Raw genomic sequence first — 19,811 nt, forward strand, 5'->3', positions numbered from 1 at the left:
TTCTGCTTTTCTGCAGGTTTCACTTTTCGGCGGGGGTCTGGAATGTAACCTGCCATATGAGTGGGGCCCTACTGTATTAAGAACCAGTTGTTTTTACTGGCCTAACATAAATAGAATTATGTAGACCAACCTATAGAGGAAGCATCTTGTGAGTCATTACTGGCTGAAACGTAAATATCATACATGTTTTGTTGAAGGAGGAGAGTATTGAATTTAGTAGAAATGTGTCTGTAAGCATGCTGCCCTGGGCTCCTACTGGGAGGAAGGGCAAGATATAAAAGTTCTATAACTGCCACCTTGGTAACAGCATTTGTATATTAGCAGCTGATGAAGGTAGGAGCAGAAACATTTTGGTAGAACAATAAAAACCTATGTTTCGTTAATCACAATTATGTGCATATATATTTTAGGTGATTAACGGAATCCTTATAGGCACCTGGTTGGGCACTGTGAGAACAGGATGCTGGACTAGATGGGCCACTGGCTTGATCCAGCAGGCTCTTCTTGTGTTCTTATCCAGAGCAAGCTTGGGTGAAGTTTTGTTTGTTGCTTTCAAAACTGTCTGTCTGTGTGTGTGTGTGTGTATGTGTATTGTTGTTCCTCAGTCATGAGTAATGGCAAATGCACTGTGGTGTGCATGTACCTGAGGACCAGTTGTAGACAGGGGAAGAGGGCATATCCCTTGCTATGGGCACAGTGTTGGGAGATTAAGCATGCTATATATTTTCATGAATAAAATAAAATGTCATAAAAAAGGATTTTTAAATTCATTGTATGACTCCTGCTGCTATTGGAGGTCGCTGATTCATAGGGTCGCCATAAGTCATAATCGACTTGAAAGCATATAACAACAACAAATGACTCCTGAACTCCCTGGACCCGACACATTTCCAAGAGTATCACCAGATGGGGAGTCGGAGCTCCTGGGTATCTCAGTCAGATTGCAAAATTATCTTCTCACTTGAAAAAATATTATTTGAAACCGATTTTTTTCTAAGTGTTGTTCATCCCACCTTTCCCCATAAAGATGCATCGAACACTGTCAGAAGTGCCTTTCCAACCTTCTTGATAATTCTGAGATAAAACTCAAGAACATTTCTGCTTTCATCCTTGAAAATTGCTTACTTGGCGCAGCTCCAGACTGTGGAGCTGGGAAATGTTTTGCTTTTATATGTGTGTGTTCAAGTGAATTAGAAGGGAGCATTTTTCATCTGATATTATGGCGGGTACAGTACTTTAGTTGTCATAACTGGGGAATTGTAGTATTTTTAGTTTTTGAAAGTGTGTCTTTTTTAGTCATGTTTTAGTTTAGTGCTTCTGAGAATCAAAATTATGTCCGCTGGTCAATGTTTCTTGTTATTTGCTTCAATTGATAAACAAGCATTATTTTAAACCTTTTGCTTTTTATCTCTTTTGCTGCAGGCGGTGTCTTCAGTGATGTCTGGCCGGGGAGAAAGCACCAGTCCTGAGACAAGCACACTCAAATATTCTGGCCAGGAAGGGCTATATTCAGGCGTCAGCTTGACCTCCACTGCAGAAGTCACAGCCTCTGTGAGACAGGATTCCTCCTGGTGTGCCTTGGCTCTAGCATGAATTTCTGATGAATCGAAGGTGCTGGATACTTGCACTAGGGGGGCCACCAGCTACACTTGTGTTGTGCATTTTCCTTGTCCCAAGAAACAGTGACTATGATTCCTTGCCAGTGATATCTGTGCCTTGATTCTAGAGGGGTTTTTTCTCCCCATGGTCTCTGTTTTGATTGCCCAGGTCCTCAGCAATGCAAGACAGTCGAGGGAGCCCAAACCACTTCTGTTAGCTCAACAAGGAATGCCCATCTGCACTATTGATAGATCTTCACCACAACTACCAGTGCTGCCTTGTGTGTTTGTGGATTGTGTATTTCTTCCACTCCCACTCGACCAACATCCAAGATCTGATTGGTGTTGATATTATTATAAGACAAAGTAGACAAAGTTTGCATGATAAAGAATAGTGCAACATAGAAGAGCTAAACAACAAGTGTGCGGTTTGTCCTAATGTGCACATCTTGAACTTGACCGTTTGATGCAATCTTCTCTCACAGGTCAGTGTTTCAGCTAGTGCCTTCTGCTTACAACATGCCCACATTTCTAAGTAAGTTTTCTGAAGCAGACTTCCAATACAGCCCAATGAAGGAAAACACAGTTTGGTACACCCTTTTCAAGTTAGAACTGGCTAATGAGAACTTGGGTTAAAATATTTGTGTTACTGTTTTTAACATATACTGTGATGGAGGAGAATGGAGTGTCTATGTTGTGACTGAACTGTATGTAGTCAGTCAGAATTTGTAAACAGGGTAGAATTCAGATTTTTCCCCCTTTCCATATATACAATAATTTTGTTTTTATAAAAAGTGCAATTTGTCTTGCAGCAATCAGTGTTAAATCATAAGCATAAGATTTAACAACAGTTTTTATATGAATGAATGGAATGAATGTAAACATTTTAACTTAATGGTACGTAAATAATTTAAAAGAAAAAGTTACGTAGGCATCATTTTGTTGCAATTTTTTATTGTAACAAAACAACATTCTACTTTTGTGTTTCTGATTTTTAAAACACATGTTTCAAGAACAAATGTTTTCTCAGGAAAAAAATTGAACCTACCTGCCTATCCGGTCATGAGCTTTTTATATATAACTGCACAGTCATCCCCACTATCTTGCCACTGAATAAAGTATCTGCTAGAAGAATATCAATTGCAGTGAAACGTTACTACCTAATGGATAAAATATGTAAATACTCCATCAAAATATTTAGGCATCTTTAAAATACTGGATACAATCTGTATAATATACCTGACCCATAGCTAGGTTGGTTTACATTTTTTTTTTTTTTAAAAAGGGATGTCATGTGGAAAGTTGTTTGCAACAGTGGTTTGAAAATAAAAGGGTTGTGTTTTTTCTCTCTCTGTATGATGTGATTTCTCTTAAATATATTATAAAATATATAAGTAGACTCAAGGAGCATCTACATAAAAGTGGAAAGAATCAGGCGAACATCCCAAGAAAATTCCTCCTGCCATTCATGCACAAGAATAATGTTAAACCATTTGTACTCAGCTACGAATACCACAGTTAGGATGGTTACTAGAACAGTATAGGCTATACCAGTGGAGGGGGGAGAGACCTGTGGCCCTCCAGATGTTGCTAGACTACAACTCCTGTAATTGGTGATTATTGTGCTAGCTGGGAACAACGGGAATTGGAGGGCCAACAATATATGGAGGACCACAGGTTCCTATACCTTGGCTTTGTAGTGTGCAGGACATGCTTCACCTATTGCCATAACACTTGTTTTATCAACTTCCTACTGTGCTGCACTGATGATGGAAAAACAATTGGATGGGAGCTGGCTGGACTCCTGCAACAGGGATGATGAAGCTGGTGCCCTTAACAGGTTGTTAGACTTCAGTTCCCAGCCCGTGTGACCAGTGGCCAGGGATGATGGGAGTTCTGGTCTGGCAGCATCTGGAGGAGCTACTGCTTTTCCATTGCTGTCCTAAACAAATCTACCCATTCTAGGCTGCAATACTAAGCACCACTGGACATAATGGAAGTTGCTTCCAAATAGCCATGGCTAGGATTGCATGCCATTGTTTTTCATTCACATGTTCAGGGAAAGTAATATCCAACCTGTTGGTGAGATTAAGGTCTTAGAGACCTTTTATAAAGCTTCTTATAATGAGGTTCACAGCATTTCCCCCTTTTATAGTAAAATTTTAATGATCATAATGTTAGAAGTAAAATGGAATGGGTGGTACTCTGGGTCATGAAATACAAACTGAAAATTCAAAATTGTAATAAAAACTTCACAACTGGTCTGATCTTTGAAATTGTGGGATTAGCTGTACTCAATTTTTCTAAAAGACTCAGACAATAGGAGAGGAATACTCAAACTACCCAGCTTATCAGGGACACTGGCTTTCAAAATAAAGCAAAGCAAGCATAAGAAAAATTATGCACTGATTGCTATATATATTAGTTTCATGCATGTATGTTGTTTTGAATGAGCTTTGTAAATTAGCTGTGGATATCCAGTAAAGGGTATATTGTTAAAGAAATCACTTATTGAAAAACAGGTTGCTTATCTATGAATACACTATTGATCTCAGCTAAGGTACTTTAGCAGTTTCAGTCATTGTAACACCAATGGACATATGGAAAACTGAATTGTAAGTGGCACAATTAAGGACTACCATGAGAGTTTTGTGACACATATACTGAGAGATCTGAACCTATTTACCTCTCCAACCTCTTAACATATTGTGGGTTCAAGGCTACCCCAAGGTTTTTTAACCCATTAGATCACATTTTCAAGAATACAGGAGTCTGTCTCATACAGAGTCAGACCATTGGTCCATCTGTCTCAGTACTATCTACTTTACACTCTACTGTAGACTGTAAACTGACTGCCAGCAGTTCTCCAGACTTTCAGTTCCTTCATAGTCTTTTCTAGCTGTACCTGGACATGCCAGGGATTGAAGTTAGCACATTCTACCAGGCATTCTACGACTAAATTGTGCCTTTTTAATTTTCATTCCTTCTACCCCACCCTGGGTCTCACTATGGGCAGAGCAATATAAACAATAACACATTAAATGATCAAGCAGTAATGGGAAATTTTCATTTTTCATGTCTGTCGTGTGTCTTTTTTTGTTTTCTCGTCTTTTACAACTGTGTCTATGCCCTGGGCAGCCAATGAAGGTGTGAAATGTCTTGATCATGTCCCTTAGAATGCAAGGGATATTGTCTAGCAGCTGATTAACTTCTGCGAACCTCCTTAAAAATATTCTGCCCCCCAGACTCCCTGAAATCCTGGTACCCTGGATTCTTGCCTACTTTATCCTCATGGTTGGAGTGGCTTTGTGCGGCCCCATCTCCTCCGTTTATTATTCAGTCAAGGCCATTACCTATTGATTGGCTAGAGACAACCCTGAGATTTGGAATCCCTAAAAAGAATACTTGAAAACAGGAAAAGACCATTTCTGTTCTTTTGTACACGTGAAAGCTGCCCTTCCAGGGCCACCACCCTCTTCCAAATGTTGTTTCCTTTTAAGGAAAGCAGCCTTGCTGGGATGCATTCCATCTAGCTGGCTCCTGATGTTCCTGATTAGGTGCCAAGCTAGTTGCCACTTCTTATACCACTAAACTCCTAAGCTAAGCTAGAATTAGTGCTCCTGTCTTTCAAACAAGGGATCAGAACAATGAGAACTGACAGCACCAATCATCTATTGAGTAGTGAAGGCAGAAGCACCATGTGTGCAACTCCACGTGCTGGATGCAAGATGCAGGTGAGGTTACCTACCCGATGTGATGCTCTTGGGTGTAACGATCCCAGCCAACAAGCAGATCAATAAAAGGGATTCTGATGTTGTATATTAATGACCCTTCTCTATGTGACAGCAACTACATCTAGCTGAAATGTCTCCCTTGCTTGCTTTTTAGTCTTAATGCCCACGTACTCTTGGGGGAGAAGGGGATTTGGACAATTAAATGTGTGCATGGTAAAGGGATCATCATGTGTACTGGGTTACCATGAACACAAATTACCTGAACGACCATGATGAGAAAAATCAACACACAACTGAATGGCAGGTTATATAGATGGCCTGTTTACCACTTAGATAATAAATGAAAGTGCAGGGAAAGGCTGCATTGTTGTTGTTATGCATGCTTAGTGAGTTCAGTGGGATTTACTCCTGTGCAATCATGGCTTGTTGTTATATGCCTTCAAGTCAATTACGACTTATGGCAACCCTATAAATTAGTAGTCCCCAATAGCATCTGTTATAAACCACCCTGTTCAGATCTTGTAAGTTCAGGTCTGTGGCTTCCTTGATGGAATCAAGCTATCTCTTATTTGGTCTATCTTTTTTTATTCCCTTCTGTTTTTCCCATCATCATTGTATTTTCTAGTAAATCATGTCTTCTCATTATGTGTCCAAAGTATGATAACCTCAGTTTCATAATTTTAGCTTCTAATGATAGACCAGGTTTAATTTGTTCTAACACCCAATTATTTGTCTGACAAAATGCACTCCCCACCTCCCAAGTCATCTATATCGACCTCTAATATATGTTGAGGAAGAGGAAAATCTTTCAGGGGTAGGGAAACATTGCTTCCTCCCACCAAAATGGAAAATGGAAATGGACAGCCTTCAAGTTGATCCTGACTTATAGCAACCCTATGAATAGAGTGTTTTCATGGTAAACTGTATTCGGGGGGGGGTTACCATTGCCTCCCTCTGAGGCTGAGAGGCAGTGACTGGCCCAAGGTCACCCAGTGAGCTTCATGGCTGTGCAGAGATTCAAACCCTGGTCTCCCAGGTCGTAGTCCAACAACTTAACCGCTACACCACACTGGCTCTCTACCTCCCACCAACTCTCCTCCCACCATTTCCCCTACAACTAAAGTGGGGGTTTGTGTGTGTGTGTTTGTTTCTGTTTCTTCAGTGTCTCCAACGGAATTCTGGGGTTTGAGCTTCAGTAAGGTGGATGATTGATTCACTATTTTCCTTAACAGATGCAATTTTTTTTGCCTGTACCAAAGGGCAAATAATTCAGAGCTTGGAAAAGTTACTTTTTTGAACTACAACTCCCATCAGCCCAATCCAGTGGCCATGCTGGCTGGGGCTGATGGGAGTTGTAGTTCAAAAAAGTAACTTTTCCAAGCTCTGGCAAATATGTATATTAACCGGGAGTACTAAGGGACATGTGATTTTTAAAAAAGGCTAATGCCATGGGTTATTTCCTCCTTGCTACTCTTTTCTGCTATGTGGAAAACAAAACAATTTAAACACCGATAGAATGGTCCTATCACCTCAAACACAATGCTTCTGAAATGGAGTTCAGCCAATGTATCAGAGACTCTGATTTGTAGTCATCTAGCCAATGGTGCCTGTGTCTGGCAATTTATTGTTGGTCATATGAACTGTCAACAATGTATTAACATGAGGACATGCCTTATACTGAGTCAGGCTGTTGGTCCATCAAGTCCAGTGCTAGCGATCCTCACTGGCAGCTGCTTTAGGGCCTTTGACAGGCATCTTTCCAGGCCCTGCCACATTAGATCCTTTTGACTGGAGGTAGCAGGTACTGAAGGTGGGGCCTATGTGTGTAATCAAAGTGTGCTGTACCAAGCCCCTTCCCCAACGGATTGTTTTTAGTTGTGTTTTATTGCAAGTTTGTTTATTTTATATGGGCCTTCTAAAATGCATGACAGAATAAGCACATCTCACTAAACTGAAGAAAACATTGCAGTGGTAGGTTCAGGATAGCCTTTACAGCAAGGGTAAGGAACCTGTAGCCCTCTAGATGTTGTTGGACTCCATTATCCCTGACCATTAGTCTGTGGGAGTTGGAGACTTAACAACATCTGCAGTAGGGTTGCCAGGTCTGGCTTTTGGGGGTCCTCTCCAGGTGAGTCACCTTAATCTCCGGATTCTCAGCTTTAATTTTAAAAATATTAAGTTTCTAGGTGGTCTGGTTCACGAGACATACATCAAAACGTCAGCAGCCCTCCCACACTGTTAAATCTGTTTAACAGATCTGTTAAATCAGTTTGTAGCACCAAGCCCGCCCTTTCAGGATTGTAGCCAATAAATGAAGTCAGGGTTGTGATTTGTTGACCTCCAGGCAGTGACTAGACCTCATTGCAACACCAGATAATGGTTTTTTCCTGTTTATCTGAAAATCTCATAAATTGAGTAAGTATATAGCTTTCAGGGATTTTTTTTCTCTTGTGTGGAGGAGTCAAATCCTGGGCTGTTGAAGAAGGCAGTGTTTTGAAAATCTTCCCAACATGAAGCTTTAATCCAACACTCACTTTTCTTGGAGTAAAGCTGCAATGCTAATCCCACATACCTATTGAATTCAATAGGATTTACTTTTGAGTAGACATGGTTAGGATTGTGCTGTAAACTAATGGGACTTTTGAGTGAACAAAGCAAAGAATTGTGTTTGTAAATCTTTCTCTTCCCCTCCAGTCCTATTGTTACAGCAATTAGGCAGATCTTACTAAGGTATCACCATTTTTTATTTTAAAAAAAGGAAAGGTTTAAAAACATTGCAAAGCAATTCCAACACAGACGCAGACTGGGATAAGGTCTCAATTTAAAAGGCTTGTTGAAAAAACAAGTTCCTTATCATTGAGGTTGCAGTTCTCTGTACACTTCCCTCTTTGAGTAAGCCCCATTTAATACATTGGGACTTGCTTCTGAGTAAACCAAACATAGGATTGCACTATAAATATCTTTATAGGTTGTGTAAATAATAAACATTTTATAATCATGCTTATATAAACATTTCTTCATACTGTGTCCCAATAAGTATTTGATTTCACACTATGGTTGTAGATTATTTTTCCCTCTACATTTAAGTGTGCCCTTCTTCCTTGTGGTGGTCATGGTTCTCTGTTGTTTTCCTCCTGAGGGGCAGATAGGCTGAGAGATGGTGAGTAGCCCATGGTCACCCACTACACTTTATAGCTCATTTCCATTTTGAAAAACTAAGTAGATCAACACAATACATTTAAAGCACATCCAACTCACATTTAAAGCACATTACTTCCCCTAAAGAATCCTGGGAACTGTAGTTTCTCCCTCACAGTTATAGTTCTCACCACCCTTAACAAACTACAGTTCCCATGATTCTGTGGCGGGATTCATGTTCCTCAAATGGGTATTGACTGTGCTTTTATTGATAGAAATGTCTGTTGGTTACAGGTATGTTTTCAAACCACAAGGTGTTTTTGTTGTTGTTGCCTATTAGTGAATTTCTCTGCTTTTTAATCTAGTAGGAAAGAAATTGTATCCTGTGCATGTTTGCTAAGAATGGATTGATCATTTGCATGCTTATTGAGTTCAATTGGATTTACTCCCCTGCAATCATTCTTGGAATATGTGAAACTAACCATGAGGGAGGAGGAGGGAGGGCAGGGAGAAGAAGAGGAAGGACAGAGTAGAGGAGTGGGGATGGGAGCAGCAGGAGAGGGAGGGGACGAGGAGGGCAGGTTTGATAATTCACATACTTATTGAGTTCACTGGGATTTATTTCTGTGCATCATGCTTAGGATAGGTGAAACTGACCTGGGAAAGAGAGAGGGAGAGGGAGAGGGGAAGGGGGAGGGAGGGGAGGAGATTAGGTGGGTGGACACTAGGCAGAGGAAAAGCCCCTTTCCTTTCCAAAAGGGTCACTGATTCATAGGGTCGCCATAAGTCGTAATTGACTTGAAGGCACATAACAACAACAAACATCATTATTTTTGCGGTTTCCCCCATCTTTTTATTCTACAGTAGACACATGTAGTCTTCCGCCCAAATTTAAACCAAAGTTGTCCCTGGCCACATCCACAGCAGACATTTATTCCACTTTAAACAGTCATAGCTTCTCCCAAAGAATCCTGGGAAGTGTAGTTTGTGAAGGGTGCTGAGAGCTGCCAAGAGATTCTCTATTCCCCTCACATAGCTACAGTCAGAGCGGCTGACTGTTACACCACTCTGGCCATTAGAGCTCTGTCAGGGGAATAGGAGTCTCCTAACAATTCTCCTTCACAATTCTCCTTCACAAACTACACTTCCCAGGATTCTTTGAGGGAAGCCATGACTGTTTAAAATGGAATAAATGTTGGGCGTGTGTGTAGCCGTCTAATTAACCAAGCCAAACAGCCGTTAGTCTGGCTTTTAGAACACACTGACAGTAGGTTCTTACTGAGCACGCCTGCACTATCATGGTGTTAAATTTCTTAAATTAATAAAAAATCAGTCATGCAATTTTTAAAACTTTTAAATGGCAGAAGATGAAGGTCAGAGTATGAGGCAAGATCAGTAATGGATTACAGGTACTCTGAACATGGCTGATTTTTAATTAATTTCACCAAATTATGAGAACACTGACAGAAAAAAGTCCAATGGGGGGGTCTGTTTTTCCCCCCTCTTGTTTTACACTTTGAACTCTAGATTCTCTCTGAGTGTTTTGTGTATCTCCATGAAAACTTAGAGGGTTGTTAAGCAAGCATTTCTGAGTAAAATTTTACTTTGAAATAAGCTTATGGGAAGCATCAGAATGGCATGATGGGATATTTTCAATTTAACATGGCGGAATGTGAAAAATCCTTGTTCTTGTGGCATTATAATATATTACTGCAATGGCCAACCCTGGTGTGGCTATTGCTGGCTCTCTGGAAGAAGCACAATCATCAATCAACATAATCGCAGCCAGTTGAATCCTGTCTGCAGCATGTAATTATCTCCAGTAAAGATCCAGGGGTACAGCTGGTATAGCACAGTGGGGAGGAGAGCCTGGCTGGGAGTTCAGAGTCTGTGAGTTCAAATCCTCGCTCATGTCTCCTGGGTGTAAAGGGCCAGTTAAAGATCACCCCCACAGTGAGTGGCCATTGGCAAGCCGCATAGTCCCAAGGAGCCCAGTTGCCCCCTAGCTGGCAGCTGTGGACAAGGAAGGGGCTGGCTTGTGCAGCTGTAGCAAGCTGATCAGGCCCTAGCCAGCTGGGGAGGACTAGCCTCAGAGGGAGGCAATGGTAAACCCTTTCTGAATACCTCTTACCATGAAAACCCTATTTGTAGGATAGCCATAAGTCGGAATCAACTTGAAGGCAGTCCATTTCTATTTTCCAAAGATCCAGGGGGTAGTATTGCAAATCCCCCAAAATAACACTGACCGTGAACACCCGTGTAAGAAACAGGTTAATGTGCATATGTGTACCGGCACACTAGCATATCTGGTAATATGCTCTACAGAGCCAGTTTCGTGTAAAGGTTGATAACGTCTCTGTAATAACTTGTATTGTTATACATGGCAGAGGTATTAAATGTAAATGTACTGCCTTCAAGTCGATTCCGACTTATGGCGACCCTATGAATAGGGTTTTCATGAGGCTGAGAGGCAGTGACTGCCAAGGTCACCCAGTGAACTTCATGGCTATGTGGGGATTTGAACCCTGGTCTCCCAGGTTGTAGTCCAACACCTTAAAGTGCTTTTGCTAAAACAGGTGGGAAACATCTGTCATGATTCTCTTTCCTCCTCTCTGGAATTCCAGCTTTTGAAAGCTGGAGTTATTTTTTACATTGTTCATCCATGAGAGTTGAACACTTTCTTTCTGCAAAGTTCTCTTAACTCTGAAGGCATGAAAATCTGTACCTCCTGAAACACTATGAACACGGATTGATGCATTTTCCTGACATGGCACCTTTCTTCAATCTGTCAACATATCAGTACAAGGAAAACAGCAGTCCCTCTGAGATTCTAGGTAATGGTATCATTTGAGGCAAAGATAATAAATAAGACATTACAATAAATAAGGAGCAATGAAAGTAGCAGGGAGGATAGTGGCCCAATCCCAAAGTCCACAAGAGCCGTAGTGCTTGCAGACCTCCCCTTTCCCCTCCAAACCAGATGATTTGCAGGACTGGATAAGGTAGTGCAACCAATCACAACAGTTGAAAGCATATTATTTACTTTCTTCCCTTCTGCCCCACAACAGTCTCTTGAACATGGGACGACTCTGATCCAAATGCAGAAAGTGGCTTCTTTTTACAGACTACTCCCTGCCTTGTCAAGACTGGGCACGTATTAACCTGTAACAAATGACAGGATTTCAAGTGATGTTAGATCTAATATATACAATTTATGGCAGAAGAAGTGGGATTCTTCCATATTTTACAGAGCAGGCTTATTTTCAATAGTTTGGTCAATTTTCTTTTCCTGTAAAAGAGTTGAGTGGAGGATCAGGCCTAGTTTCTTTTCTTTAACTGACAACATGGAGAACGTTCCAAGCGAATCAGAAAGTTATGCATACTTCACAGTAATTGCATGAGTGAAATCACTTCAGCTTATTCAACAAACTTCCCCTCCCTCTCTTCCACCTGCTTTCCCCCTGCCCCCTCCAAATCTGCTCTAGGGGTTCACCCAGCCCTCTGGAGTTGATAGGGGAAGCACATTGTAGGAGGAGAGAAAGAAGTTCCACTGTGTGAGCGGAATTTGTTTCATTCATGCAGTGACTTCGTTGGATTCACCCAATGAATTAGATGATCTCAGAAAGCGGAGAAATAGAAGTGAAGTAACATTCAAGAGTATCAAGGGTGAAGTTATGGATCTGGAAAGAAACCTGGACACAGTTTAACGTTATTTACATTTATAGCTTGTCCTTTTATCCTATAAGATCACAGGATGATGAATCCACACTTCATTACTTAGAATCCCTTCAGTCACAGGCAGCCAGGGAAAAATGGCATGTCACTCATTCCTATGTAGTTTTTTGAAAAAAAGTGAAACATATGAGATACGTTGATGAGTCCTGTCATGGGGTTGCTGCTAGGCTCCAGGAAACCTGAGGCAAATCTGAAATAAAATAGTGTGTGAACAGGGCCATAGTCTCAGAAACAGGAAAATGGCATCATAAAAGGGCACCATCAGTAATTTCACTTGCTCATTAGGTTGTAGCCAACATTTTATAATTCAAGTTAATAATATTCTCATTCTGTTCAGCTCGTATCGGTTCTTCTGAGTGTAATGCAAAGCAGTCCTTTCTTAACTTTGCTCTGAGATTACCTTCATAGTATAAGTGGTGTAATATAAGGACTCTAAAACAACAACCCTTACCTTTTCCACTTGCCCTCCACCCCCAAATGCAAACAAAGCATAAATTCTGTTGGGAAGCAGCAGGGCAAAGGTCTCTGGAGCTGTGTTTATTGCACAATGTTGGCCCAATAAAAGTGTACTTTGCCCAGAATTGACCAAATGGCAAGAAAGACCCACGCGCTACACTTAAAGACCTTCCTTTTATTAGGATGAGTGATTTATAGGCCTGATTTGGTGTGGAGTTTGGGCTTTATGGTGTGACACTGCACTACAACCCAGAAACTAAGGATATGAAAGGGAGGAGATGGGAGACCACAAAACCATAGAGCGGCAGGACAAGCTTTTTAATTAAAGAATATTGCATTCTCTGTGAAAACCATGAAAATTCATTTCTCATAAAACTGAAATAATTTGTCCCATTGCTATGAAATTTGGTGTGAGGGATCTCATGGAGTACAAGCTGCCCAAATTATTAAGTGAAAGACCCTTGACTTATAGCATGTTAAAATCTGGAAGCAGAAGGTATATATCCTATGTGCATAATGACAGATACCACTGGTGGCCACTTGATGTAGCTTCTTTAGCTTTTCTCAAATCTTGCAGCCTCTCCTCAGTCCTCCTGCACAGCATGATTTAATTTTAAAAACATTTCAGGAAATAAAGGAAGCCAGGAGTTGCCTGCCTCTATCATGCTCCCTGCTGCCACCACTTCCCCATTGTGCTGGCTGGCTTTGCTTATATTTTAGCATGCATGGGGAAAGGCAAAAGAGGGAGGGAGAGGGAAAGAAAGTTGGCTTTCTGGATATTTGGGTACATTAGGCTCAATAAACCTTTAATTTGAGAGAAAAGAGTCAACAGTCTTATAAATTCACTCACCGCAAAACAAAGGGATGGAAATTGTAAATGAAGGCTCCCACAGTAACCTGTGTATTCTTCTCTACCTCCTGTTTGCTAATATATGAAATTATGAGCTAGTTTAAACAATTAAAGCCGCATTTCCCATTTTTTACAAAAATGTATTTTAGTATGTATGATTTTATTTTGGACTACGGCCTGGCATAGATCATTTTGAATGTTCTGAGGTATTGAAATTTAATGTTTGCATACTTTTTATATTTTAATGGTGACTATAAAATAAAATAAAAATTAATCAGAATCTAAAGGCTGCAATCATAAACCCACTTACTGTGTAGAGTTGCCATATTCCAGTTCCACAAATCCGGACACGCTAATATGTATATTATGCAAGTTATTTGCTAATTATGCAAATTAAGCATTTTAAAGGTTGCATTGTCTAGTTGTTTTGATTTTGTACCTAGTAATTACCACAAAAACGGGGTGGATATGAGGATTTTTTAAAAAAAAATCTTACATTTTCAACCTTAGATGCCTAGACCAGCCTTTCCCAACCAGTGTGCCTCCAGATATTCTTGGACCACAACTCCCATCAGCCTCAGCCAGCATTGCCAATGGTCAGGAAAGATGGGAATTGTGGTCCAACAACATCTGGAGGCACACTGGTTGGGAAAGGTGGCCTAGACTCTACTTTCCAACACTATGGAAATTTTATTTAAGAGGATTTATATCCTGCTCTTCCACTGTTACAGCTCAGGGCAGCTTACAAATATAATAAAAACAATAAAAATACACAATCAGTGTAAAACCATAATAAAAACACAACATAGAAACAAACATAAAACAAGTGAATGCAGAAGTATAAAAATCCAGCATAAAACAAAAAGCAGCAAAGCATCAATTAAAGGCAATATTGTGACTGAGAGGTTGCCTGTACCAACAATTAGGAAATGTGAAATGCACACACCACTACAACTTGTAATGCAGATAAAAGTAAATATTTCAATATTATCAGTTCAATCAATCATCTTATCTAAAGAGAGTAGTGTCTGAGCATGTAAGAAGTGGCTTTAGTACACTGATTCTCGCATACCAGATCAGAGAGAGGGGAAACACAGCCTTCTATGATAAAGGATGGAATTTGATGGAGACTTGAGTGCTGCAACTCTTTTAAAAAAAAGTAAATGCAGTGAAGTCAAGAGACCTGTGCTAGCATTCAGACTGTGCTAGCATTAGACAGGGCAGCTGTTCCATTTCTATTGGTCATAAGGGAGAAAAAGCCATTCCTGTTGTTCTTAAGGGGGGAAGGTTATACCCCCCTGCACTGAATATATAGATATATAGTCAGTGTATGTGTGTGTGTGTGTGTGTGTGTGTGTGAGTGAGTGTGTGTGTGTGTGAGTGTGTGTATCCATCCCTAGGGAGGAAATGAAATAGGGTGGTCTTTGGTGGGGAGATACCTGCTAGTCATTTTGAAGAAGGATATGCATTAAAAATACTTTTTAGCCTCTTCTGAATTGCTGGACAGAGGCTCTGCTGGGCAACTGAGAGAGTGAGGCTGCATTCCAATGCAACCTTACTTGGAGGTAAGCACCAATTAACAGGGTGGGGACAGGGCTGAACAATGCAAGTACTAATACCTTAGCCTTTTCTACAGAGAGGTTTGCTTTTATATCTTGAATTTGTTCAGGGGAGGGAGTGTTTGGTGGATTCAAACCCCTTTATTCCATCCTCCATGATGGCAGGCAGACACTGCCATTGCACTCACCACTTAAGACACATACTCAAAGACACAGAGGCAAAGGCAATTGAGATGAAGGCTGCTTCTCCTTGCTGACTCAGCTAGAAAGTCTGTGGATAAGGGGCAGAGCTGCACATGTTGATCAAGTGACCATGTGCAGTTTTCTAAACTGCAAGATTCTGCACATGCAGTATATAGGCAGACTAAAATTCTTGACTTTCCAGGATAGCTGTGGTATCCCTCTTTGGCTAAGAACAATGGAAGGCAGGAATAGGCTGATTTCTCACTAAATGGGCAGAAAACTGCTTCCACATTCAAATCTTTATTGTTATGGCAATGACCAGCAGAAAATAGAGACATACAACTCTCATAAGAGGAGATTATCCTAATATACAGAAGAATAACATGCAATAAAATGGGGTAAGAATGGTTCCACATTTTGCCTTGTATTTCTGGATCCACAAGGGCTAGAGACTTCCTTTTGGTTTTTTAAAGGGAATCTGGACCACCTAATGGGCTAAATGGGCACCGGGTAGTATGGCTAGAATCCGGGAAAAACCCAGGTAACAGGGCAATATGGAAACCCTACTTACTGTGGGACTTTCTTCTGAGTAAATATATATAGGATTGTGGTGTAAGAGCCCTCCCATTATAAAATATTGTTGTGATTTTGTAACCTTCATATTAATATTTTGTGGCCTTGACAATATGTGTCTGTTTATTTCATGCTGCCCACGCAGTCCAAAATCACTTTGGTAATTTGTTATAGTTCATTGTAATTAAATCTACAATTCATATCAGTCTTTATTTTGCTAATTTCCTGTTGAGGCATGTTAAAGTAACCTTTGAAGTCCTTATTGTGTCCATAGTGATTGTTCAACATTCAGGCAGCTACCTTGTCTGTTCTTTGGGGATACACCAGCACAACAAGTGTGCTTAAGAAATATTCGGGATTTTTTTCCTAATGAATTTGGAAACAGAATTGATTATAGAGTAGAAATGGCAGATTCTACCAGAGCCTAGAGTAGATCTGCTGAAAGAGAAGAGTAGGAGTCTGCCACTTAAAATGTACCTTGCAGACCTTCCTCACCAGTGGGGACTCCACAGGAACAACCCTTAATTGGATCTACAGCTAAGGAAGTATCTATTCAGGAATTCATTTGCAGGAAAATGAGTTCCTTTTCAATCAGAAACATACTTTCCCATAACCAAGTCTAGAACTGGGGTCTTTAATCAGTGACTTCAACTCAGGATGTGGTGCAAAATGGATAATTTGTTTATGGGATATATTCTGAGAGTGGGGGGTGGGAATGATATGAACATGCCCTTGGTGAATCCTGTTAATGAGGCTTAAAACTGACATCATACATTATTCTGCATTTTCAAAAGTCACATGGGGTAAATTTAACAAAACAGATTGGGTTGGTTCATTGTTGAAATTGTGTGTTTTTCTTTTTGTAAACTTTCCAAAGTTATGATTCCATTATTCATGTTTTAAAACTATTTACTGTTTATAAGCTTTTAAAAAATGTAAGAGGTGCTTGTGACTGGCAAATGCTGTAGCTGTACATGTACATTTTCTTGTAATTAAGAAAGGAAGCCAGACTTCCTTCTTCTCAAGCAATGCCAGACATAAAGTCTCACACTGCCAGACTCTCACAGTCATCAGGTATTCCTGTTACGTCTCTTCTCATAGATCCACATCTTGATAATCCGGGGATGAGAAGATAAAAGTAAGGGAGCTTCACCAATAGAGGTTTGTTAGGCCCTGAAGGTATTTTCCAAAAGATCAGTATGCGGATGTGCTGAAATTTGCATTCTACCTGAGACTGCACCAACTGCCTAGCACCAACTGCTTAGTGCTGCTGACTGGCACATTAGTGTGGATGGCACAGCAACTAGCATTTCAAAAGAAGAATGGTAGTTAACACCTCTTTCCTATACTAGCTAATAGGTCTTTCTTAGAGATACTTTCAAATGTCACTCCCAGCATGGTGCCAACTTCCCCAACTTCTACCTCATTTCTAGTTTGGCATTTCTGCTGCTGAGAGTGAAATCTAGAAGTACTCTGAAATGACCAGCTGTCCAGGATCCATTTTGATTCATTGGTGCTGATGGGTAGGCTTTTAAAAGTGGCCCTGTGAATGCATGCACATAGAATAGTTATATCAGGATGGATTCAAAACATAAGGATCTAGAGCAGGGATGGGAAACCTGTGGCCTTCCAGATTTTGTTGGGCTACAACTCCCATCATCTCTGACTGTTGGCCATGCTGGCTGGAGTTGATGGGAGCTGGAGTCCAACAACATCTAGAGGGTCACAGGTTCCCATCCTGGATCTAGAGCTTATGGGACAGTCCTTGGAAAAATTAAATGAAGAAATCATGGACAAACAGACACATTTATGTTCTATGAGTTTAAAAGAGTTACAAGAGAACTGGTCTATGTATTGTAGTTCTGTTCCTTTCTGCAGACTTCATAAAATTAAAGTTATGATATACTTGTGATGAAACCTGTAGTTTAATCCAGTTGTTCTCAAAATATTTTACCAGGGTTATGTACACAAATAGAACCCTGGGACACAGTTTAGAGAAAAGGCGGGTCAGAGGAGACATGGTAGAAGTATATAAAATTATGCATGGCATTGAGAAAGTGGATAGAGAAAAGTTCTTTTCCCTCTCTCATAATACTAGAACTCGTGGACATTCAAAGAAGCTGAATGTTGGAAGATTCAGGACAGACAAAAGGAAGTACTTCTTTACTCAGCGCATAGTTAAACTATGGAATTTGCTCCCACAAGATGCAGTAATGGCCACCAGCTTGTATGGCTTTAAAAGAAGATTAGACAAATTCATGGAGGACAGGGCTATCAATGGCTACTAGCCATGATGGCTGTGCTCTGCCACCCTAGTCAGAGGCAGCATGCTTCTGAAAACCAGTTGCCGGAAGCCTCAGGAGGGGAGAGTGTTCTTGCACTCGGGTCCTGCTTGCGGGCTTCCCCCAGGCACCTGGTTGGCCACTGTGAGAACAGGATGCTGGACTAGATGGGTCGCTGGACTAGATGGGCCACTGGCCTGATCCAGCAGGCTCTTCTTATGTTCTTATGTTCTTATGGAGTGATAGGATGTGGAGGGACGGATTTCATTTATTACATGTATATCCCATTGATCCCTCCGAGGAGCTCAAGGCAGCAGACATGATTCTCTCCATCCCATTTACCCTTCACAACAACCCTCTTCACAACAACCCAGGAAACCTCTTGGGCTGAGTAGAGATTTGAACCTGGATTTCCCCACCCTGGTCCAATGCTCTAACCATTACAGCACCACACTGGTTCTCTCAGTGCTGGAATATGACTGCACTGCAGCTTCCAGTGAATAGAACAGGGTGGCCGTGAGCTTGTTCATCCTCCTCCCCTGGAAATTGTGCTCTGTAGCTCTGAGGCCACTTTTCTGAATCTCTCCAAAAATTGAGCAACATAGTCACCATGCCACTTTCCTAATTCTCTGAGAACAGCAAATAGGATGCATGTCAGGCTTCATGTTATACCTCTGGGAGTGCTAGGGTGAGGCTAGTTAGTAGCACCTCTACACAGGGAGGCAATCTGTAGGGCTTCATTAACACATTTTGGGTTGCCATGCGGCATCCAGAGATTGACATTTATGTTTACTGATGTGACAGGCGCTCCAGCAGACATAATTTATCCTGCCCATTCCCCTGGCCCTTTTGCCTGTACCCTCTCCTTATGACAACAGTGGGGCAGGTCGAATTGGATAACAAGACAGGTGGGGAAAGGGGCAGAAAAAAACACACCTGCTGTGTTACTCTCCCCCTTCACAGGGGTCTTTCAAGGTATCACACCAATCTCCAGGTTGCAATTATCTGCAACCCTTTCAGCAGCCTCTAAGCCACAGAGGCTGCAAAGGAATTTTGCAGTGGTGCAAAGGAAACCAGCAGTGAGACGCGAACCACGCCGAGTCAGTTCTCTTGTGCTCCTTGCTCTTCCACAAGCATGTTAATAGTTCAAAGCTATTAGCGCTTCCTCTCTCCCTTTGGCTGTGTATGAAATGACTCGTTGCAGTTTTTTCCTTCCTTTGTCCTTCACCACTGTGAGATCACCTGATAGATTCTTTCAACAAACCTCCATACACAGAAGGTCCCATGACAAGAGGAAGGAAGTTACTACTCTAGAGTTTGGCCCTCAACCTTTCTTTAGTGCAACTCCATGCAAAAACCAGGCATCCCCCCTCCCTTTTCTTGCTGGAGACCATCAGAAGCATTAAAAAAAAATCTATTCATGAATAATTACTTTCCCCATCATTTAATTTAAATTTGGCAGGTTTTTTTCTCAGATTCTTGCCAGATTCAACAAAATTGCAGAACTAGTCACTGATTAACAAAATCATAGAACTAGTCACTGATTAAGACAGAGAAATACGAGGACTTGAAAAGTGTTGGGATTTTAAACATAATTTAATGTCTATCTCAGAGGGTACTGTTGTTGTTTTTCACTGTATTTTTTCCATAGCTGTTGGATCCCTTATGTTACTTGAGATTCAGACCATCTTTGAAAGGTCAAA

At 41.0% G+C, this 19,811-nt stretch overlaps 1 protein-coding gene across 4 annotated transcripts in view; it reads left to right on the forward strand.

Moving 5' to 3' along the window:
- The window catches only part of GATA6 (GATA binding protein 6), a 45,785-nt gene extending 42,837 nt beyond the window's left edge, over window positions 1-2,948 (forward strand). For all 4 annotated transcript variants that reach the window (XM_061596849.1, XM_061596866.1, XM_061596839.1 and 1 more), the window contains exon 7: window positions 1,423-2,948. In XM_061596849.1, the coding sequence (XP_061452833.1) occupies window positions 1,423-1,593 (171 nt within the window). In that variant the 3' untranslated portion in view covers window positions 1,594-2,948. The remainder of the gene's footprint in view (window positions 1-1,422) is intronic.
- Window positions 2,949-19,811: the final 16,863 nt, after the last annotated feature.

The sequence above is a fragment of the Rhineura floridana genome, chromosome 1 (genome assembly GCF_030035675.1).
Source record: "Rhineura floridana isolate rRhiFlo1 chromosome 1, rRhiFlo1.hap2, whole genome shotgun sequence".
Classification (NCBI taxonomy): Eukaryota; Metazoa; Chordata; class Lepidosauria; order Squamata; family Rhineuridae; genus Rhineura; species Rhineura floridana.